Genomic DNA, 23,180 nt, shown 5'->3' on the forward strand with positions numbered 1-23,180 from the left:
AAAGACAGCGTTCAACATCCCCTTTTTGCAGCTGTTAAATTAAACATTGGTTAAAGTTGATCATTGATTGTTTTTAAATACTATCTACTTTTATAAGAAACAACAATGTTAATGTCATTACATTTAATTTCCTAAGCAAAATATCAAATTGCGTGTATCCTATCCTGACTCTAATCCTATTGGACGAGAATGTTTTGAGTGTTAAAAAGTGTGATAATCATCTACACCTGCTGTGGTTTTACAGTTAACTTCACTCTCAGGCAACTCAACAACAGATGCTAATGGAAAGTGTTGTAATGAAAAGAAACTAAAGAAATAAACACCCTGACATGATGATCGACTTCATTTGTGCATGAGGTCAGTCGTCCAATAAAGAAGGACATGGGGAGGCGTGTGGCACAGTGGGTTGTGCGTTGGTGTTCGGATCAGAGGGGGAACAGGTTCAAACCCCACTGCAGTCGTTGTGTCCCTGAGACACTTCACCCCAAATTGCTCCTGTGGGGATTGCCCACAGTATTGAGTATGTAAGTCGCTTTGGATAAAAGCGTCTAACAAGTGACATGTAATGTAACATGGTGTTTTCTGAATGTCGGAAGTGAGTTTTGCTAAATCTAATATTCCTTTAATTAGTATTACAGTTGTGGCGACACCTCAACGCACTTTTACAAATACAAGTCAACATTCAACCAATCACACACCTTCATACAGAGGCAGATGCTGCTAAACAAAATGCCACCTCGGGGAAACATGAGTATGATTTTACAGATTTCTAGTTGAACCTTTTGCTACAACCGCCATAATTAATGTCAACAGACAAAATGAAAAAGAAAACTGACTGTCTATATCTTGGTTCTATTTAATAAAATAGGTCGCTATTTCATGAGTTACATTACATTTATATTCTGATATATAAAAGGTAGCAGTTGATCAAAGGAAATGAAAAAGGAATTGAAGAGCGCGGTTAACTAATCTGTTTGAACAGATTTACACATAACGTATTTTTTTCTACCTTGGGACCCCAGAGAGGCTCCGTAGCTTCCTGAGGCCTCCATGACCCAATTAACATAGGATAGATAGATGAGTTAATTACGAACAACATTTAGAAGATATTAAAACACAATGTGGTGCTAATGATACCTAATGTGGATCGATAATGCTTTTTCTTGATGATTATCTAGCTCTTTTACAACCCTGCAGCTTTCAATTTAAAGAGGACATATATAAGGCTAATTCTCAGGTTCATATTTGTATTTTGTGACTCTACTACGACATGTTTATATTCTTTAATGTTCAAAAAGGGCTTTATTTTTCTCATACTGCCTGTGCTGCAGCACCTCTTTAGAGAAACTCTAAGATTGTAGCCTTTGCAGACCATTTAAGGTCCTTACACACCAAACTGACACCAACGAACACCAAAGAACACGTCGCCTCACGTCTCCTGCGTCTTGGCCATGTTTCGCACTGGAACACACCGCAAAGACTTCAGCCGACGGCCAAGAAGCACGACCGAACTGCGCATGCGTGAGTGCCAATAACTCTCCTTACCAGCAGGCGGCGGTAGTGTGTATTCGTCATTCAAAAGAGGCAACAACCGGAAGACAGACTGCGTGATAACCGAGAGAAGAAGAACAGACTGCGTGATATAAACAAACAACAAATAGCGTGTGTGTTCCATTTTCACTCTACAGCGAGAAGCTCATGGGGCTTTCCTGAACCTGTGTCGAGAGCTGGAGTTAAATGAAATCTCAGATTTGCCTTCTTAATAGTTTGTTTGGGTCCCTCACTTCCATTTCGCTTCTCATGCACTGATTCGCTAGCTGAACAGCCAATCAGAGTGACTTCTTTGGCCGACGGCCTTTAGCCGACAGCCTCCTGATTCAACATGTCGAATCGGCGGCGGAAGGTGTCGGCACGGCCGAAAAGACACGACGGTGCGGGACACACCAATCTGAGTAGGGCAACACAACGCTCATCGACGGCCCGACATCTATCGACATCTATCGACGGCCGAAATCGGCTTGGTGTGTAAGGGACTTTACATGCACAAAAACCTATATATCTCACTACAGGAAAGGGAAACCCCCCAAATAGCATAATATGGACCCTTTAACAAACCAAAGACCCTTAAACTGATGCATTCACATGAATTTTAAAGGGCTGCTCTGATTCAGCATCACTAAGAGCTTTAGAGGGCATCGCTGGGACATCGAGCTCTCCATCAGATTCACTTCATTTGCAGAGTTTTGGCAGCGTCACTGCAAGAAGATACCGACATCTTACAAAGCAGTATTCAGTGCACAGACAGCAGGACATCACATTTAGCGTAACAGGACACTGAATGGCTCTAAGTAGACCCCAACAAATTCATAAAACATATGAAAGAGATTACTTATGATTCCTTTAAGAAAAGGTGCTTTACATTCAATCAATGTCAACATAAACCAGATGATCCAGATGTTACTTAGCGAAGAACTTGCTCATGACACTCACTAAACTGAAGTTTGAATTGAGTTTGTTTTCTTCTTTTAACACAGGATGCATCTAATTTTTCAGGGAGTAGAAACAAACTCTTCAGATGCAGCATATTTCATCCGGCAAGCAATCACTGTGTGCACTCATGCAGCGTGACACACTGTATATGGAAGAAAAAAAGACGTCACCTCGAAAAAAACATGCAGGATAGTGTTTAAATTATATTTTCTTTGAAATTATAAGATAAAACATAGTTTGTTTCAGTAGGAACACAGTAGTTGATTGTAATTGTAATTGTTTGACCACTTTGACTTTTTTCAAAAACGTGTATGAAACATTTGATTTTCAGGAAGCATTAAAGTGTTGTTTTTTGTAGTTTGCCATCATAATGCTTGAACACATGTGTGATGGCGCCTTCTATTTAATATGTTAGCCCACTAATCGATTAGCCCGAACGGTCCCAAAGGTATTGTTTTGTAACACAGTTCATTTCCCTGCTGTGGAAAGAGTTACGGAGTTAAAAAAGAAATGCAAACATGTTATTCACAAGTTATTTTGTTCAATACATTTAAATCAACAGGTAGTCCAGGCAGGTTTTGGTCAGGTTTTTGGGAAAAACCTACATACAGATATGAAAGAAATAACAGAAATAATCACACCTTTAATGACTAGAGTTTGTGTCTAGTCAGGAGCAACTCTGTAATTAAAGAACCCTCCTTTAGTTGTCTGATGACACAATACACATCATTCTCACCTTCCCAAATGCTCATTACAACCACAAAGAAGCTGCTCCGGTTCAGCAGAAAACATTATTGCTTAAAGGCACCACACCAGCATGTCAACACTTTGCTTTCCACACCCGATTTTCCCAGGCTGAGAACAAATGATCTTCTCCCCGGTGGACCGACCTCTTGGGAGTTCATGTCCCGATTTATCTCACTCAGACAAACCTCGCTGGTAGAACTAAATAAAAACAGTTTCATCCTCTGTGTTCGCTCCTTCTCCTTCGGATGCTACGAGGCCTTGTTTATCTCCTTTTAAAAGGATGTATTCCCAGCCCAGTCTGCTCTGATTGGTTGGCTGGCCGGCTCTATTGTGATTGGTCAACTGCTTAGAGATGTCCCGCCCCTTAGCCTTTCACGTACAATGTGTTGGAGCGTTAGCCAATAGAAACACGAGTGTTACATAATGATGTCATTAGGAGGCCAAAGTATCGGTCGTCAGAAATATGGAGGATCCACTGTCCACTGTAGGCGTTTCAGGCAGGGAGTGTGTGGGAGAGAAACTCCCTCTTGTGGAAACACAGGGATTTTAGCTTTTGCAGACCATTTACATGCATTAAAAACCTATATAACACACTACAGGAAAGGGAAAAGCCCACAAAGCGTATTAGGGGCCCTTTAAGTGACATTTGCTTCCTGTCAATTAACTGACAGAATTTGAGCTTGCCACTTAATTATTGACCCTTCTCATCCCAGGGTCTTCTTACTCACTTGTTCTTGAGCTTTTGGCCATATCACATTGTTCCCAGCAGATGATTGAGTTTCCTCAATTGTTGGAGAACAAAACTCCTGCAGCCATAGCTCTGCACTTTGACCTAACACACTGATGTTAAACAGGTAAAATGTTCACCATAGCCCCAGTGGACAAAAAAAAAGCCTACTGACATCTGTTTTTTGTCTTTTGGTGGGAAAGGTTACAATAGGCATTCATTCCCGGGACAAATGACTCTGCAGTAGGAAACATGACACCATGGCGGTCATGTTCGGCCCTTTTTCAACGCTTAGCTATGACACGTTTTAATGTGGATAATGTATGGCCAGTTAATTTAAATCATTATTGTAAAAAAACATACAATGAATATGTCCCCCTTAAAGTCACCAGACTCCAGTCAGACAACAGTTATTTGATATTATTGTTAAACTTGAATCAATCTAAATAACTAATTTTAAAATGTCTTTGTTCGTGTTTCCACTGTTCCAACAATCACCAACTCTGGTTTAAATGTTTAAAAGAGACACTGAATGAGTTAAAGATGGAACAAATAAGCAGGAGCTCTGTGGTTTCAGATGCAAAACCTTAAAGCCTACAAACTGCAGCTGGTTTTCTTGTATCCACTCATCTAAATGCATCTGTATGAAATGGCTTCTCGTGGTATTATATCTGCCCTTCCACACAAAACACCACCTAAATTTGTCTCTGCCCTTTTCACACAGAGGACATGACGGCGAGGCGAACCGCAGCAGATGGCTCCAGATAAAAAAAGAAAAGAAAAAGGCTTCCCATTCTCACAGACTGCTAATTAGAGCCCAAACCACAGCTCACCTTTAATGTCAGCCACAGACTGCTTTCATCGCAATTAGCCTAATGGGGTCCGGGCCTGTGAAGAGCTGTAATGTTTAGCATTGCTCTGCAGTTTAAAGCACGGCAAAATGAAGGACAAGAGGGGTGTAATGCAGGAGAAGAACCCATTTATCACCGCAGACTTGCACCATGCTCACCCAGACAAACTATTTAATTAGATGCATTAATAATTGAACTAATTAGCTCCCATGCGTCTGGCAAATGAAGAGGGAACCCGGAGCTTCACTTGCACCTCATCAGCTGATTAATTAGTCGGTTGATCGTTAGCTGTCTTGACGGCCCATATGCGATCAGATGAGAGGACGGATAATGAGGGAATTGTCGCTCGATGGTGCTGGTTAATTAGTGTGACCTGAACCAGGGGCCATGTTAGAACAGTTGTTTATTCCACTGCTTCTAATGAGGAGGATTTTAGGCGCGGGTGATCTATTTGCAAAGCAGGATGCAGGGTTGTTTATGGACTGGCCTTGAAACTACCCCCCCCCCCCCCTTATTCTCTCTATAATGTTCCAATAATCTATCCGCAGGGACTAATGAAGTGTCTGTGGGGATAAAGATTTACTTTAAATAATGACCTTAGGATAGTTTGTGGTGTTTTGATTCCTAAATCCTCGATATAGTGATTTACAGCAGCTCTAGGACCCACTAGTGAGGTCCTATTTAGATTGAATGCTATTTCTTTATTATTCTACTGATAATACATGGCCCTGGAAGTCTGTGGGGGGTCTTTTAATAAGTGCGTCACTTTTTATCTTGGCTGCTGCTAAGGATTTAGCTTGGCAAATCCAATCTTTCCACACCGGTCTCTATACAAGGGTGGGATATCAGCCCGAAAATAGGAAGAAAAAGCTAACAAACTAAAAGGTTGTTATGAAGATAAGTTGAGTGAGGATATTCACTGTTTTGGACAAATTGATGTTATTTGTCAATACAGGAATACAAAGACAGCCAGACTCCTCATGAGAAGCAGCTTCCTCTTACTTTTAAGCTAACTCCTCAGATGAACGAAAGTTATTCCATAATTCATTAAAGGTCACCTCTTCTTCATGTCTCTTCTACATCAACATGTGTCCCCTCTTCTTCATGTCTCTTCTACATCAACATGTGTCCCCTCTTCTTCATGTCTCTTCTACATCAACATGTGTCCCCTCTTCTTCATGTCTCTTCTACATCAACATGTGTCCCCTCTTCTTCATGTCTCTTCTACATCAACATGTGTCCCCTCTTCTTCATGTCTCTTCTGCATCAACATGTGTCCCCTCTGTGAAAAGAGATTCTGAAAGGTTCAGGAACAAAGATTCTCTCTCTTTTTGTCCTGATCCATTTAAATAAAAACCTGTCTGAAAATGAGCTGATCAGATTTTGGCCACTTTATGATGTCCGAACGATGTTTTGGCTTGAGTAACCATTAGCCAATCACCAACCAAGCTAACCCCCCCCCCACCTTATCACCTGAATCTCCACCTAGAGCACCATTGTGTTCTTTTTAACCAAATATCTCTCAGAGGGGCGTGGGGAGTGGCTCCTTATTTTCATCTAAAGTAACAGACAGAGAATCAGCACTTTTGAAACAGGGCTGAAACAGAGGGGATTATGGGATGCTGCAATGATCTGTTTGGTGTTTGGAGCCAATCAGAGACATGTTCTGTATATATCTGTGACCTATAATATATTGATGAAAAACAGTACAATAGGGGACCTTACTTATTTTCTGCATTTCTGCACCTTTACACAAACGTTATCAAACTCCTTTTTATTATGGTAGTGAAACTGAAATATTTTAGGTTTGTTTAAGTTATTTGAAAAGACTATTCCCCACAACAATGAAACCGCCACCCCTCCACTCTTATCAAATTGGTACGGTCTAACTCCCCTACACTTTAAAGCCTCCATGTTTAAAGCCCATTGGATGCTCTCACTTCCTGGTTTGCAGTTTGGACACCAGCAGGTAACAAGGAGTGGAGCTCATTCACAAACATTTTGGTTGCTAAAACTGAAATATAATCAATAAACTAATGTAAGTGGAATATAATAATGAATGAATTGAGATCTTATTTCATATACAATGTTAATGGTGACAGTACACATTGAAATGATCTGAAACTACTTATGTTTGCAGAGTAGCATGCTATACCCACATTTAAAGAATGCCATTAAAGGCCAAGTGACAGACTCCAAACACTCAGTGGAAGCTGGGTTAGTAGCATACAGATTTGGGACATGAGAGTATACAGGTACAGAAAGAGAGAAGTAAGGTGTCCCCAGACAGTCTAATGGCGCTTTTCCACTGCAGGGCCTCGCTCGGCTTAGTACGGTATGGCTAGGCCTTGTTAGGCCAGGCTCACTTTATGCTGCGTTTCCATTACAGTTTAGTAGCTGGGGCAGTAACTATAGTAACGCAGTGTAGGCGGAGCCGTGACGTCATCTTCAATGCGAAACACAAAACCAACATCAGCCGCGTTAGCTGTTAGCACTCAGAGCTCACAGCTCCTCATATCTGTTCAGAAACTAGACAAAAGTTAAACAAGTACAAACCACAGACCGTCTGTGTCATGGCGAATACAGTCGCTGGTTTATTTATGTCTGTATAGGCCGTTGTTGTGAGTGTGGACGGTCGGAGCATATACAACGTTAGCTTAGCCGATCTCCATTTAGAAAACACGCATTATAAAAGGTTTTTCGTCTGCCGTCTGTCTGCAGACTTGTCAAAGCATTAATTCATGGTTTTTACTAACCGGTATCAGTATGTTGTTACTTCGGCATCATTTTTAAACGTGTATTACAATTAAATCACGGTAAAATATGTTCATTTTGTTGTAGTTGCCAGCGATTCTCTCACTAGTTTAGCATACTCAGCCCGGTTGTTGGCCCGGAAAGAACCTCAATTTTGGAGAGCCAGAAAAACTGTGAAAAAGTATCTGCTAGTGGAAACGCAACCAAAAACGGGCCGGGCACAGCACGGCACGGCACGGCACGGCACGCTTAAACCGCGCTCCGCGCTGTAGTGGAAATGCGCCATAAGCCTATAGCAGCAAAACTAGGGGCTGATTGAGCCAGCCCTAACTATAAGCTGTATCCAAAAGGAAAGTCTTAAGCCTACTCTTTAAAATGTAGAGGGTGTCTGTCCCCTTTTATTTGTAACAGAGGAAGTAAAAGATCTTCTTCCAACACTGTCTTTATAATAATACTGTTTTTAAATCACAAATATATCTAAGAAGGTAATATTCATACACTACACAAAAGATGAACACATAATTGCTTTTTAGCATTTGTTTTGTTATATTTCAATAAATATCATACACTAACCGCATGACACACTGCACTTTAGTGTCCTGTATGGTATTTTGTACTATATGTGTACTCTTACCCTGCACCTGTACAGGCTTTGTTAACACTCTATTCTAGTGCATCAATAATTAGAATCAAAACATAACATATATTATTCAGAAATGGGCCAATCTGCATAAGGAGTACTTTTGGTACTTTAAGTATATTTTGATGCTAATACTTTAAAGGTAGGGTAGGCAAGAATGGAGAAACCAGCTCGAGATCGCTAGAATTTGAAAATACACAACCGGAGAAAATCTGCCACTTCCTTACAGAGCCCCTCCTCCAACACACACGAACGCGCACATGACCAATGAGGGCACAAGATAAGTTTGTGCACAGATGGAAGGCTGACAGGCAGGTAGGCCATCCAGTTATTTTAGCCGGGCCGGCTCAGATGATTGGTCGTACTTTTTACAGTATTACGGCTTCCACAGATGACATTTTTTTATGGATTTTTTGTCAAAGCACTTAAGATATTCATTGCTATCGGGATGTTAAGAGCATTCCATGGAATATAACAAAAAGTGTATCTCGAGCCGGTTTCTCAAACTTACCTACCCCCACCTTTAAGTAACATTTTGAATACAGGACTTTTACTTGTAACAGTATTCCTACACCCTGGTAGCTACTTCTACTTAAGTACAAGCTAAGAGTACTTCTTCTACCACCTCTGTGTATCCCAAGAAAAGAAAGAAGACACACAGTGCACAGGAACATGAACACACTGAACTCAACCCACGGTAAGCCTGCATCTGTCGTGCAGAGGCCGGGCTGTGCCTGCATGGCGCCCCAGAGATAATTGGTGTCCTTGGAGTTGAATAAGCTCATTCTAAAGCACCTCAGGCCCGTCCTGGTGTGTGACTGTCTATTGAATAATTGATTCCGAGAGGGAGGGGGCGGGCACTATCAGATCTGAGCATAATGACTTTATATAATTAGCACGCAGCGTTGAAAAAAAAAAAAACATTTGACTGTGGGAGTTTTTTTTTTTTGTTGCAGAGGGAGGAGGCAGAGAGAGGAGGTTCAGTTCTCAGAGCCGCAGCCTGCAGACACACATGCTTCTGCTCTGACATCAGCGCAGATAAGACGCACAGCCTCTCCGGATCTCAGCACATCTCTCCTGCAGGCAAGGTGATACCCGGGGTCGCTTTGCATCCATCCGCCGGGCTATTTTTATTCATTTTAAGACCCAGAAAACGCGTCTCTGTGGCGGTTTTTCCTCTCTTTGGAGTAATGAGTCGCGAAGTTTGAGCCCCTGTTTTCCCATCGCTCTCGGGGTCTTATCTCCTGTTGGTGGATTGTTGTTTTTCCCAGAAAGCATGGTGCTGGACAAGGAGGAGAGTAAGTACTGAGCGCTGAGATAGTGCCTTTCTGTTCAGCGGTTACTCCCCCTCTCTATGTAGGACAGCAGACAGGGTTTAGAGGAGTGAACGGTTGTGTGTAACTCTGCTGCAAGACTGAATTAACATTGAGATATCAGAACAATTATTTGAATGTCAGTTAGTCTGTGAAATACTTTTATTTAGATGAATAATGACACTGTGTACCAACAGGAAACTACTGCTGTGTTCTTATTATGGTTTTATGTTGTCCTCGATATGTTATTATTTCACTCTGATATAGACCTATGTGCGAATAAAGTGAAAGTTAAGACATTATGTAGTCCAACTATGAGCATAAACACATTTTTAAGTGTTATTGTCCTATTTAGGGTTTAGCAGTTTGCATTAACTGTACGTGATTTAATGTGTGATATTCCACAGTGACTTTATTATGTATAACATGTTTTCATATCTCCAGTGGTGGAATACAACAAGTACTGTACTTAAGTTAAGTACAAGTACCTCAATTATTTACTTGAGTATTTTCACATTATGCCACTTTATACCTACTGTATGCTCCCCTATATTATTTGTTGCATATTTCATCAAGTTTTAAAACCAAGCAGTTATAAAGAAATATGAATTTCTAAATCAATAAAACATTAATATATATTATTATAGGTTAAGCTACCCAGTAGTATATAAAGTAATTGAAAGAAGCCCCACTTGTACCAGTGATGAACACATGCATCAATAATTATAGTAAAATAATAAAAAATACATATGGTGCCCAAATTCTGCATAATGAAGTCTGGCAGTGGCTCAGTCAGTAGGGGCTTGGACTGGGAGCCGTAGGGTCGCTGGTTCAAGTCCCCGACCAGACCTAAATATGGAGTGTGGACTTCTACTTGGAGAGGTCCCAGTTCACCTCCTGCCCTGCCGTGGTGCCCTTGAGCAAGGCACCGGACACCCCCCTTCCCCCCCACTCCCATTGCTCCCCGGGCGCTGTACAATAGCTGCCCACTGCTCCTAGTACTAGACTCCTTGTACTAGGATGGGTTAAAAAGCAGAGGCCAAATTTCACTGTGTGTGCTGTGTGCTCTGCATGTGTGACCATTAAAGAGGGTTTCATCCCTCCCTATTAATTAAATAATGAGTTATTTTACTTTTGGTACTTAAAGTGTGTTTTGTATGCTGTTACATTTACTTAAGTACAATTTTAAGAGCAGGACTTTTACTTGTGACTGAGTATTTCTACACTGTAGTATTAGTACTTTTACTCAAGTAAACAATTTGATAACTTCTTGCACTGATCTGATCTCCTGTATAAAGCTTATTGTAATTTCTTTGATACCTATTTTCAATGAGTGGTTTATCATGATCAGCTTTCTGATTGTCCTCTCCATCTTTGTCTCCCTGCTGTTTGAATCCTCCAGGTGTGTCTCTCGTGTCCCTCCAGTCCAGAGAAAAACCTCGAGGATGTGCCGGCTGTAACGGCAGGATCCGGGACCGCTTCATGCTGCAGGCGCTGGACCGGTTCTGGCACGAGGACTGTCTGAAGTGCTCCTGCTGCGACTGCCGCCTGGGCCGCGTCGGATCCACGCTCTACACCCGGGCCAACCTCATCCTCTGCCGCAGGGACTACCTCAGGTAACATCAACATTCAGAGGCCTTATTCTCTTATTACTGCACTGTTAGTGTACAGTTTTATTATTATGCTGCTGTGTTTATTGTATTTTTGTAACTCTGGCACAACAATTTCCTTCTCTTGTCGTATCTTATGCACAGCAGATACAGTGTAGTTATGGCAATGCAAATCTTAAATCCCAGGCTCCTTCATCAATGGGAAATGTGTATATATATAAGACATAAACAAAGAAAACAATAAGAAATAGTGCAAGAAGAAACAGAGAATTCTGCAACTGACCAAAGTGCCGGTAATGCATAAGAAGCAAACTATATACATGTCAAATAGAATAGGGTGAGCTAAAAACAGAATGAAAAAGTGAATACTGTACAAGGATAGAATACTGCTTATTGTAGTAATAAATTATATTTTAAATGCAAACAGATGAAAGCTTAAACGTTATGAAGCCCTCTACAGGTGCATCTGGACTTTAAGGAGTATTTCACCCCCAAAATGACCAAATGTTTATCAATGACTCACCCTGAACTACCTTAAATTCTTGAAGACATTTTTGTTTTTCTTCCATGCTTCTACGATACACGAAGGAGTTGTGGTGAATAGAAGTAAATGGCAGCTGCTTTTAACAAAAGCAGAACTATATAAAAATATTCGTTCACCAACTCTCACACCACTTAAGGCTAAGCTGTTTAATCCAAGGCTTATTTATGCAGTCCTATGCTTACTACTTCCCAAACACATGCATGTTCACGTAAACCCTTGCTAATTGAAACACTTTTGCTGCAGAAGTTAATTCACTGTAAAGGCATGCAAGAAGAGTTGTCTTCAAGAATTCAAGGTAACACTGGGTTAGTAATTGATATACAATGATCTTGTTGGGGGTGAAGAATTCCTTTCAGAAATCCAGCTTGAAAACAAATATTAAAAACTGCTGTTGCCATCATAGAAGTGAAGTGCTGAGTTTGCAGTATGTTAAATAATGTTAAAGTAGATACAGTATCAGATTGAAAGAGTTAGATCCACTCAGGATAAACAGTCTGATATTGTAGGATATTAGAGCGACTGTAGGAATAGAGATTTTAATTTGAATCTGAGAGCCACCTATTTACCACCCTGCAGAAACTGAAAAATGAAAGTGTGCAGATTTGTAACTTGTACAAGGACAGCTGTAGACACGAGTGAGAAGTCAATGTTTTACATGAGAAACGTACTAAGACATTTATGCATGTACCATTTCAACACAACAGCTTTCAGTTAACTCCTTGAACATAAACGACCCTTACTATCTTGTGTCAACTCAGATTAAACACTGCCGAACCTTCAGGCTAATTTAGGAAAGCTTTTTGTGAAAACCTCACAGGGTGTGTCATGTTTCTGAGAGATTTTACACAACAAGTCCAAGCAGGTTTTACCTGTTATTTAATAAGCTTGATTCATCATACTGGGACTCTGCAGTTTGTATTGAAGTCCTTAATGGACACAGTATTAAAGTTTTCTTCTTATAATACATTACATTACATTACATGACATGTTACTTGTTAGACGCTTTTATCCAAAGCGACTTACATACTCAATACTGGACAATCCCCACAGGAGCAATTTGGGGTGAAGTGTCTTGCCCAGGGACACAACGACATGCTGACTGCAGTGGGACTCGAACTTGCTATCCTCTGATTCGAAGATCAGTGCACTAACACACTGTGTCACACGCCTCCCGTAATACCTGAAAAGGGTTTATCTTGTGTGGTCGTTGGACGTGTGGTTGGCTGAGGGATTCATGTATTAAAAATAAAGCATTTTGCATACTTCTGCTCTGCTTTCTATCATCATTGATTATTTTTACTGACCTTTGATGCCACTTTTTTTACATTAAAGGTCTAAAATCTAAAGAAATAAGACAATATTGGGTGAAGCTAACACAAAGTAAGTAGAGAAACACTCATTTAGTATTGCAACAATCCCATGCTTTTAACATGTTGAGGAATAGTTTAAAACTTTTTGGGAAATACATTCATCTGCTTTATTTCAGCGAGTTGGATCAGAAGATTGATACCTCTTTCATGTTGTGCAGTAATTATGAAACTCCAGCCGGCACTCGGTTAGCTTAGCTTAGCTTAGCATAAAGACTGAAAACAGGGAAGCAGCTAGCGTTGGGTCTGTGTATCCTCATTTAAAGGTGGGGTTATTTCTTGGACTGTGTTTTGGCCAGGATCAGTAAATTCCTGGAGTCTCTTTTCTGAATTGTCATTTTTTAGCCTGTCCTCGTAAAAATGTAATTCAATACAACTAAACTGAATCCTCAATTACTATTTGAGGGAGACATATTTTGTCCTGGATTATTGATTGATAATATAAGTGTATGTATGAGGTATATGAATGAATACCTGAGTTTGTGTCCAGTTTGAAACCATGCCTCAATATTCACTTACAGTACAGTACAGTACAGTACAGTACTATACAGTACATTATTATTTATACATTATACATCCTCAAGGTAAATGACGTAACAACCTTCTTTTTAAAACCCAATTCATGATTTTTTGGCTTACCTAACCAAGTAGTTTTGTGGAATTCATATTTAGTTTTCTTCCAATTTGCATTGCTCACCATGAGTTTAAAATGGCGACCTTAATCCAGGACATATTCTGTTTCATTTTAGCAGTTTAATTGCATAGGGATGTAATTATGTAGGAGATAGGGTTGCATTTTAACACCATTTTAAACAAACAAGACACATAATGATTTCTTTAGGGATCATTACAGATGCCTGTAAGCCGATGTTGTTAGCCTTAGAGAAGGGAGGCTGTTATCCCCTGTCCTTTACGCTTAAATAAGCTAACTGTCTCCTGACTCCATGTTTAGTGGTATCATGTTCCCAAGTTCTGGTTAACTGTATCTTTAAGTACGTTTGTCGTAGTTGGAGTGTCTGTCTAAATTATCTTCCATTTTATTGGGGGCAGGAGGTCCATAACACTTCAAACACTCTTAAGAAACTGTTCAGATAAAGATCAATGTTTAAGATTGTCTAAACTCCATGTCTAATGCCTGTGAATCACCACAAAATGAATGTATGACTAAGTATGTTTTAAATACAATGCAGTGTTTTGACCATGAATCTATAGTGGACACCACTTTCTCACAAACCCAAACGCCGGCTCTAACGGCCCCTCTGAGTTATGTAGCCTTCCTTTTCTTGCCTGCAATAACGACGTCTGGTGTCAGGTCAGCAGGAGAACTCCTGATATCTCAGCCACATTGCTGAACTCATGTGTTAGTCTCATGTACAATCCAGCTGGATTTGGTTGGAGCTAAGTCTCTCATTAGCTGCGCTGCACTTAAGAGACTAAAACCCCTTTTGACAGTTAAATTGGCTAGATTGCCTCCTGTTTTCCTCATCATCGCGAGGGTGCAGACCAAAAGCCTTTGAAGAGCAGGATTAAAACCATGTGATTTCTTTTAATTGGACCATTAGTAGAGAATTAGCATTGAGCTGCGTAGCCTCGTTAAGGAGGAGGAAAAAAAACCCACCAGGTGCTCAGGACTCGGCCTCGTTAGATCAGAACATTTCTCTTAATTAGGACTCGCTTTTGTTCCCGCGTTGGTCACTCGTTTGATAACGTTCTTTCATTTGTCGTCCCGAGCTCTGGGAGACACATGCTCTCTCTCTCCACCCTCCTTTTTTCAGGGATGTCATTGTTCATAGCTAGTCCTCCCAAACCCCCCTTTTCATCTACTGGAATATGGCAGTGGTGGAAAAAGGATTCAGATTCTTCACTTGAGTAAAGTACTAATACCACATTGTTAAAATACTCAACTTCAAGTACAAGTTCTGCTTCGAGAATGGTAAAAGTAAAGTATTCAAGTAGGATTAAAACAATATTTCGGAAGGGGATGATTATGAATGAATAGGAATATTTTAAGTCTGTTTGGGGGCTTGAACCGGCGATCCTTCAACTCCCAGTCCAAGCCCCTACTGACTGAGCCACTGCCGGACCAATTCTAAAGATATTTAAATATATTAAATCAAAAGCAGCAAATCTTCACAATTAAAAAGCTGGAAATGTGAAATATTTTTGAACAAAAACAATTGTAATTCTAATTAATTTCCTGTTTACCGACTCATGGTTTTAGTTACTTTAACATAATGTCGGATGCTTTAATCGATACCAAATAATCATATTCTAAAAGTCTCTCCTGTAAGTATTATGTTTGAAAATCTGAATTTAAAAAGTAACTAGTAAATACATCTGTAAAATAAATGTAGTGGAGTAAAAAGTACAAAATTGGAGTATAAAGTAGTATAAAATATTCGGGTAACATTCAAGTACCTCAAGTACAATACTTGAGTAAATGTACTTGGTTACTTACCACCACTGGAGCATAACATTTGTAATGTTCGTCAGACCCTGGAGAGTTGTTTGTTTGTTCTTTTGGAGGTGAATGCGAGGTGAAGCAATCTGCAGCTGGTCAGCTCTGAGTCACAGAGCATTCAAACACAACACAGGGTTTGTTCTCAGGTAGCTTGAGGACATTACGGATAAATTGTTAGTTTCAGAAGAGTGCCTGTAATAAGGGCAGACTAAAGCCCCCATGTGGCACTTAAATAAGTGACATTTCCATATAAAACTTGACATTTTCATATCAGTGAATCCTATTTTGGCTGCTCTCTATCAGCAGCTGATATAATGGAAAAATGATATCCAGCTTGTGAAAGCTATTACATCTGACACAGAAATCCCCTGGTTCACAGCAGGTGAAGCATTTAAAGTCTCCTGCAGCAACAACAGAAATGTGTTTATAAAAGATTTTTGAAAATCCTGTATTACTGAGTCCATCGTTACAACATGTGAGCGTTCACACTCAGATTATTCTGCATTTCTAACACTTTAATCACATCATGTAGACCAATGGAGCCTCAATTAGCCATGCTCACATACCTTTCCAAAAAGGTTCTTACATGTGACTCAAGCTCTCTCTGAAACATGCACAAATACGCATTACGTGAATGCACGCATGCTTATTTATAATATTTCGAATATCAATAATTGATACATGTCTGCAGCCCAGATGTGTTCGCTGTACTGGCTGAATGAAAGGAAGGAAGATTGAAGTTCCTAGCAGGCAGCTAACGATGCTAACGGCAAAAACAGGGATGCTATTAAACAAAGCTATTTTATGATAGAAAAACACTTTTTCTGTATGAAGAACTTTGAAATGTTGTACGTGATTCTTGCTGTTCTGAATTTGTATTGATTGCACTTTTTTAGTTGCTCTGGACAAAAGTGTTTCCTAAATGAATTGTTTTTGTTCGTCTCGCAGCGGGAACATTTACAGAGTTACAGCCGCATAGGTACAGTGCGGATTATAGGAGAAGACTTGCATATGATGTAAAAAGGCAAGCCCACGTTAATACAATTATAAAAAATAAGAATTCAAAAACAAGTAGTAGCAGTATTTAACATATGAAATGTAAAGTAATGTTATCTCTGAGCGGCCGTTGGCTAGCTAGCACAGCTAATAAACTTGGACTCGCATGCATGCATGCATGGCCAGACTAGCTTTAAAATGTAAACAAAGCACAAAGAAGCTTGGATTACAAAACAAAACAATCCCTTCAACGCCTCAAACTAATTAAAACACAAAGCAAAACCGCCCCACAGTTTTCTCAAATACATTTGTATTTAGGGGGGCGACTGTGGCTGTGATAATCATAACGAGTCATCACAACATTTTTGGTTTGAAGTCAAATGTCTCCACAACTACTGGACAGATTGCTTTGATATGTGGTTCATACTAATTCCCCAAAGGAAATGTATCCTACTCCTACTCAGAGTTACAACTAAGGGGCTATAGGGAATGTTTCCTCCCGCTTGGCTGCTCTTAATTACGTACAAAATCCATAGAATATGATGCAAGCTCTGCATTAGCAGCAGCAGCAATAATCCATCAATAATCTGTAGGAAATGCAGTTGTTGAACTACTTTTCTGTTGTTATTTCAGTGTCTTTATCCTTCTTTAGCTCTTGGGTGAAATGTATTTTAAGTGCGCCCAGACTACAGGTCTGCTTGTCGCCCTCTTCCCTCTCAGGCTCTTCGGGGTGACGGGGAACTGTGCAGCCTGCAGTAAGCTGATCCCTGCCTTTGAGATGGTGATGAGAGCCAGAGACAACGTCTACCATTTAGACTGCTTCGCCTGTCAGCTCTGCCGCCAGAGGTAAGATTAGGGCAGCAATTAGCCGGGGAGATCAAATTCAGTTGACTTATCTTCGAGGTGCACTAGTGAGTGAGCTCACCGGTCATTACGAGCATACCAGCGATGCATTGTAAGCAGAAAGTTTACTGCACTTTTAAACCCTGTCGGAGTTAAAGATGGTTAATCAGCAAGCAATCATGCAAGATTAATTTGGCCTGAGATGCTCCACTGGGAACTCATGATTCAGATCCATATTTTTATATTCCCTCTCTGCAGATTCTGCGTGGGAGACAAGTTTTTCCTCAAGAACAACATGATCCTGTGCCAGCTGGACTACGAAGGAGGCCATCTTAATGGCAGCACGGAGAGGCAATGAGAGGTAATATTCAGATGTCGATGAGTTACGGTCCCGGCAGCTGCTCTGACAGCTTGAACTAAAACATGCACCGGGATATCTGGAAGATATACAAGTGAGCTCACAAAGCTCATCCCAAATATGACCATATGTAGACATCAAACCCAGAGGCTGCGGACACTATCATCCATGTGAAGCATATTTTCTTTGAAGAAGCATTACGTTTAGTCTGGATGTTCAGTTTGAAGGTGATGAATGAATCCATATTGTGCATCATGACAGGCTTGCTGACATCTAAAGCTCATATAAAGAAGGCTTAGAATCAGATGTGTGTAATTTATTACTGCTTTAAGATCTAACCTGTCCTCCCCTATAATCCGCTCAATGAAATGGTTATGACACAAAGAGTAAACTCGTACATAATAATGACCCAACTCTGCAGCCTGACAGCGGTCAATATGTGTTCTCCCTTGAAGAATCCCATGCTGATGTCTGGATAGATAAATAAGAATGTAAAATATGCAGTTTATCTACAGAGATCAAATATTTCAAAACAGTTGGCTCTCATTGGAAGCTAATGATTTGCCTACAGCTTTACATATGAATAAAAAGCCTTCTTCATAAGCAGAGAAATACATCAGATAGGAGTGAGCAGTGGTTGGCTGTGAGGGCAGATGTGAGAAGGGTGAAAGCAAGTGCAGCAGACTCCACAAAATCCTCAATTAACAAGGTTTCAGGTTAAAAAACATGCCATAAAGCCACCAGAAGCCCTCCCTATCATTATGATACTAACAGTCAGGGTTCTTACGGTCATTAAAAACCTGGAACAGTCAAGGAAATTCAAAATGCTAATTCCAGGTTCTGGAAAAATTATGGAAAACAATATTTTTCCCAAAGTTTTGGAAAAGTCATGGAAATGTAACTAAAGTTGCATCAAATGCCGAAATAGTAATACTATAATGATAATAAATACTGTATCGTATAGTAATGAAACGTAGAATGGCATTTAACTGACGAGGCATTTTGCTGGTGAGAGATTTTAGTTGCTTTAGCGTGTAGAAGCTAGTAATCCTACTATTTGATTTGTTTTAGATAGGCACAACATGTTTCATATGCAGACCTTATTTTCCTGTTCCATGTTAAAATAAACCATTTTCAGTGGTACCGCTGAGAAAGAGTAATGTTTTTGGTCATGGAAAATTAGGTAAAGGTCATGGAGAAGTCATGGAAAATCATTGGTGAAAAAGTGTATGAACCCTGAACAGTACAACTACACTACACTATATCATTCAAACCACGCTGGACAACGGATGTGGTGACTTTTACAATTTTTGCTGGCTTCCAGAGTTCATGTTTAAACAGCTTTTTAGAAAATTATTTAATTTTTTATCATAAAAATCCTAACACATTTAAACTTCACCAACTCTGGAGGTTTCATTACATTTTATGATTAACTGAGGTGCGAAATGAAGCATCTTTAAATGTCATTCGCTGTATATTTTCTTTGGACGGCGTTAAATGGAAGTCTCCTTTATAAATGTGGCTCCAGTGAAGGTTTCCTGGATCCAGACGCTGAATCTCTTTCCAACTCTTCTCTCAAGACTCAAATAGCTCTGTTGATCTTGGATGTTCTTGTAGATTTATATAAGCTTTTGTCAAAGACTTTTAAATGTGGCCACTGGACCACTGCTTTTTATATATGTGTACTTTGCTTGGTTCCTGCCTTTCTTTGATGATTGAGTAACTTGTCTGACCTGACCTTCAGGGTTAAATGAGGATAGAGAATTAACATAATGACATAATGATATGAACAATCTGACTCTGCATTAGAAATAACACTGGCACATGTAAGGTTTCCTTGTGCTTGACAAGACTTTGATTCTACTGTCAACTTTTATTCAACATTACAACTTGATTTAATCAGGTAGTTTTAAATAGAATAAATACAATACAATATGTGTCTTAAAAAGTATTAAAAGTTGATAAATCAATTTAGAGAAAATTAAGGCTATTAAAAAGTATTAAACGGCATTTTCCAAGGTATTACATTTTGTAGCTTGTTTTCAATAAGTATATAAATGGTCCAAAGAGGTTGTATTCTACAGTCTGCCTGAATGTAATCATTGCGTAGGTGTGTAGTGTGATTCTGTGTAGTTTATTTATGGCATCCCGTTGGATTTGACGTCATCTGAACAGGACATTGCACGCTCACTGCTTGATAGCGCGCGAAGGCCTGTTTACGCCGGTTGTTAAACAACATGGTTATGGGGAAATGCAAGTCTGCGTCCAAATGGTTGGAAGATAAGGAGGAAGGACAATCAATACTGTATATAGTCAATGTGAGGTAAAGTGTGTCGCCAATGTAACCGGTTAGAACTCCAAGTGGCGATGAGGTCTTAAAATGTATGGAAAGGGTCTTAAAAAAGGTCCTAAAAGGTATTACATTTGACTTCAGGATTCCTGCATAAACCCTGGTCTTAAATAACCTCAGATAGGAACATTTTAGAGAGGCCCTATTGTTCCTGTAGTGAGCATAATATCTCCTCTTTAAGGGAAGTAAGGAACACAGCTTGATGTTGAGAATACAAGATTTTGCAAACACATGACTGTAAACACTGGAAGATGCAAGATTACTGTTACATGTGGTTACAATTAACTTATCTATAGCGACAGCAGGAAACAAACAAAGTCGCTGAGAGGCTGATGCCGGGCCTGTTTGATGTTGTATGACACGCTAAAAAAAGAGTACTTGCTGAGATCAAAACTCTGTTGAATTGTAATGTAGTTTAATGAAAAATACGCGGTGATCAGACATAGACATTGTAATAATAATGATCAAAGCAATCATAAATCTTGCGGTCAACAAAAAGTACAACGGCCCTGTGTCACCCTCTCTTCCACACACACACCTCACGCAGGTGAACAGGATTATAATGAGTGCCGCCCGTATCCATGTGACCCAAGCCAACCAATCAATAGTGATCAAACAAATATCTTATATTAAAACAAAACACATTACTATACACGTTTCATGGCTCCTACATTATCTAAGACCTTTTCGTGAACTACCCTCACATTTGAAGGGGTGTGTGTGGGTGTATATTTCTTGGCAGAAGTCTGTTTATATTATAAGTTATTCAATGCCTGCAGTTCTGCCAAGACTATTGTATACATATAGGTCAAACTGAGAATTTCCAAACAAAGATAATGCTGTAAAATGCAGTTTATACGTCCATTGTATGTCTTGGCTTACAGTGGCTCCAACTTATGTAAGACCATTGCATGTAAAACGGTCATACTTTGAGTTTTATATTGCCTTTTGTCTTGGAAATCTAATAAAAAATGGTATTTAGTGTGTTTTTCCAAAGGAGGAAAATATATATATATTTTTTTATTGGAAGTGCCCGAACCATTCATTCATAATGTAAAGCTCAATGTAGGAGAAACAGTGCTTTTGTAGGATGTGTTAATTCTTTTAATTATCATCAGTTCAATCAGGAGAGACGGTTTTGATGTAAGAATACATATTTATTGCAGAGATACACAAATGAATGTAATGGTGATTTTGGCGATTAGGCCCCGTTGTGCAGGAAGTATCATTCGGGAGGGTAGAACCGATCCGATGAAACCCCCCCGGGGTCTAGGCACTGGTGGTGGTGAATGGATAGTTGGGTCAGTCTGAAGGGGAGGGGCTTAGCTTGACCCTGGTGGTGGTGAATGGATAGTTGGGTCGGTCTGAAGGGGAGGGGCTTAGCTTGACACTGGTGGTGGTGAATGGATAGTTGGGTTGGTCTGAAGGGGAGGGGCTTAGCTTGACACTGGTGGTGGTGAATGGATAGTTGGGTCGGTCTGAAGGGGAGGGGCTTAGCTTGACACTGGTGGTGGTGAATGGATAGTTGGGTCGGTCTGAAGGGGAGGGGCTTAGCTTGACACTGGTGGTGGTGAATGGATAGTTGGGTCGGTCTGAAGGGGAGTGGCTTAGCTTGACCCTGGATTCAGAGGGACAGGAGGTGAAAAGGGGGGGAGGAGGGTTGCGTAGAGTCACCTGAAATGACAGCTGTCAGAGGGGGGAGCAGACTTAAAAGGTTTGGCAGAGCGCTATGATAGGCTCTTGGGAATAGAGCGAAGTGATTGGTTAAGCTGGAGAGTGACGCCCCCGATCACTTATTGAGAGGAGAGAGAGTAGTTACATGGGTATAGTAAATGAAGAGTAAAGACGGTCTTCCTGGTTGAACTTACGCTGAGCTTCATTAGTTGTTTGTGCTGCACATTGTACATCACTTCTGGCAATTGTCACCTGGGTGTGGTCTTTCTGTACTTAGTTTGCCTATTTAAAAGTATATGGGCTGTTTTTAAACTAATAGGGTGAACTAGTCTATGCTTTAGTGATATATTTTTTATTAAACATTGTTAAACAACAACTTCAGCACAGATTATTTTTCAGCGTGTCACAGTAAAGAGCCTAATTTTGCCTTTTAGTGACTTCTTATTGGAAGTTTAGTCGCTAAAACACAATTTATTAAGATTTCTGCTATGATTATTTCACTGCTGCACATACGTCTGATTATATGTTCCTATTATCCCTTTAAAATCACATGTTCTTCTCTATCCTCTGCAGATCAGAACAGGAAGACTCTGAGCCAGTTGGACTCTAAATCTCACAGAGTCTTCATCAGCTTCCTGTTTCAGACTGAAGCATGTGTGGAAACAAAACTGATGGGACAAGTTTCCCTTGATTGAACTCTTTATTAAAGAGCTGCTGGTGGAAACTCCCCTGAAAACTTTCTGATCAAACGGACCTGAGATTCACAGAGGAAGTGAAAATAGAATCAGGAGGATATTTAATGATGATTCTGCTTCTTTTTTTTAAACATTCAACAAATAATTTCTGTTCACCACACTGAAATAAGAGACGAATGGAGGCAAGCCGCACATAGCATCAAGCAAGTCATCCATCACAGAGAAAATGCTAAGTTGTCTTTTTTAGACTTCTCTCTGATTGTGAGTCCATAAACTGTCCTCTGTGGTGAACCTCGCCCATCTGGCATGAAGGAAGCCGCAAACGAAATGAAAACATATTCCCAAATACTGTAAAAAATACAGTTCAACATCGGAGGAGGATCCACTGCTTCTTCTTCATAAATCTGAAGAATGGACAGAGATGAGTGCTGCTTCAGATCTCAAGGGTTTCCGTCTTTACTCATTAAACTGAATTTTGATTTCAGTCGTGTGCTCATTATTTATGCCCTGCGATCACTCAAAAATAATTGTGAGTATGCTCCAGACACCAACGAGAAAGTAATTTAAAGACATTTTTACAAAAGATCTAAATAGTTTCAATAATAATTTGACGGTAATTAATAATCGATTCAATTCTAAAGTGTTACAGAAACTACTTATTACAATTCAGTGGTTGAATGTTACTAAGACGACTTGATCAGGTTGCCCTTGTTGAACATGTATTGTTGTTGTTATTGAGTCTTTTCATGCCAATTTCACT

The 23,180-nt window shown here is 40.0% G+C and overlaps 1 protein-coding gene across 2 annotated transcripts; it reads left to right on the forward strand.

Annotated features, from left to right (window-relative positions):
- Positions 1–6,764: 6,764 nt before the first annotated feature.
- On the forward strand, positions 6,765–22,904 carry LOC117497216 (rhombotin-1-like). Of its 2 annotated transcripts, none has more exons than XM_034149092.1 (6): positions 6,765–6,784; positions 9,166–9,507; positions 10,925–11,138; positions 17,221–17,346; positions 17,602–17,704; positions 22,299–22,904. In XM_034149092.1, exons 2-5 carry the CDS (start codon positions 9,486–9,488, stop codon positions 17,699–17,701), a joined length of 462 nt encoding a protein of 153 aa, XP_034004983.1. In that variant the 5' UTR covers positions 6,765–6,784; positions 9,166–9,485; the 3' UTR covers positions 17,702–17,704; positions 22,299–22,904. The 2 variants fall into 2 exon arrangements, with proteins under 2 accessions (XP_034004983.1, XP_034004982.1); XM_034149091.1 differs by having other exon boundaries at positions 6,781–6,853.
- The last annotated feature ends 276 nt before the right edge of the window (positions 22,905–23,180 follow it).

This window comes from Trematomus bernacchii, unplaced genomic scaffold (assembly GCF_902827165.1).
Source record: "Trematomus bernacchii unplaced genomic scaffold, fTreBer1.1, whole genome shotgun sequence".
In the NCBI taxonomy this organism is placed as follows: Eukaryota; Metazoa; Chordata; class Actinopteri; order Perciformes; family Nototheniidae; genus Trematomus; species Trematomus bernacchii.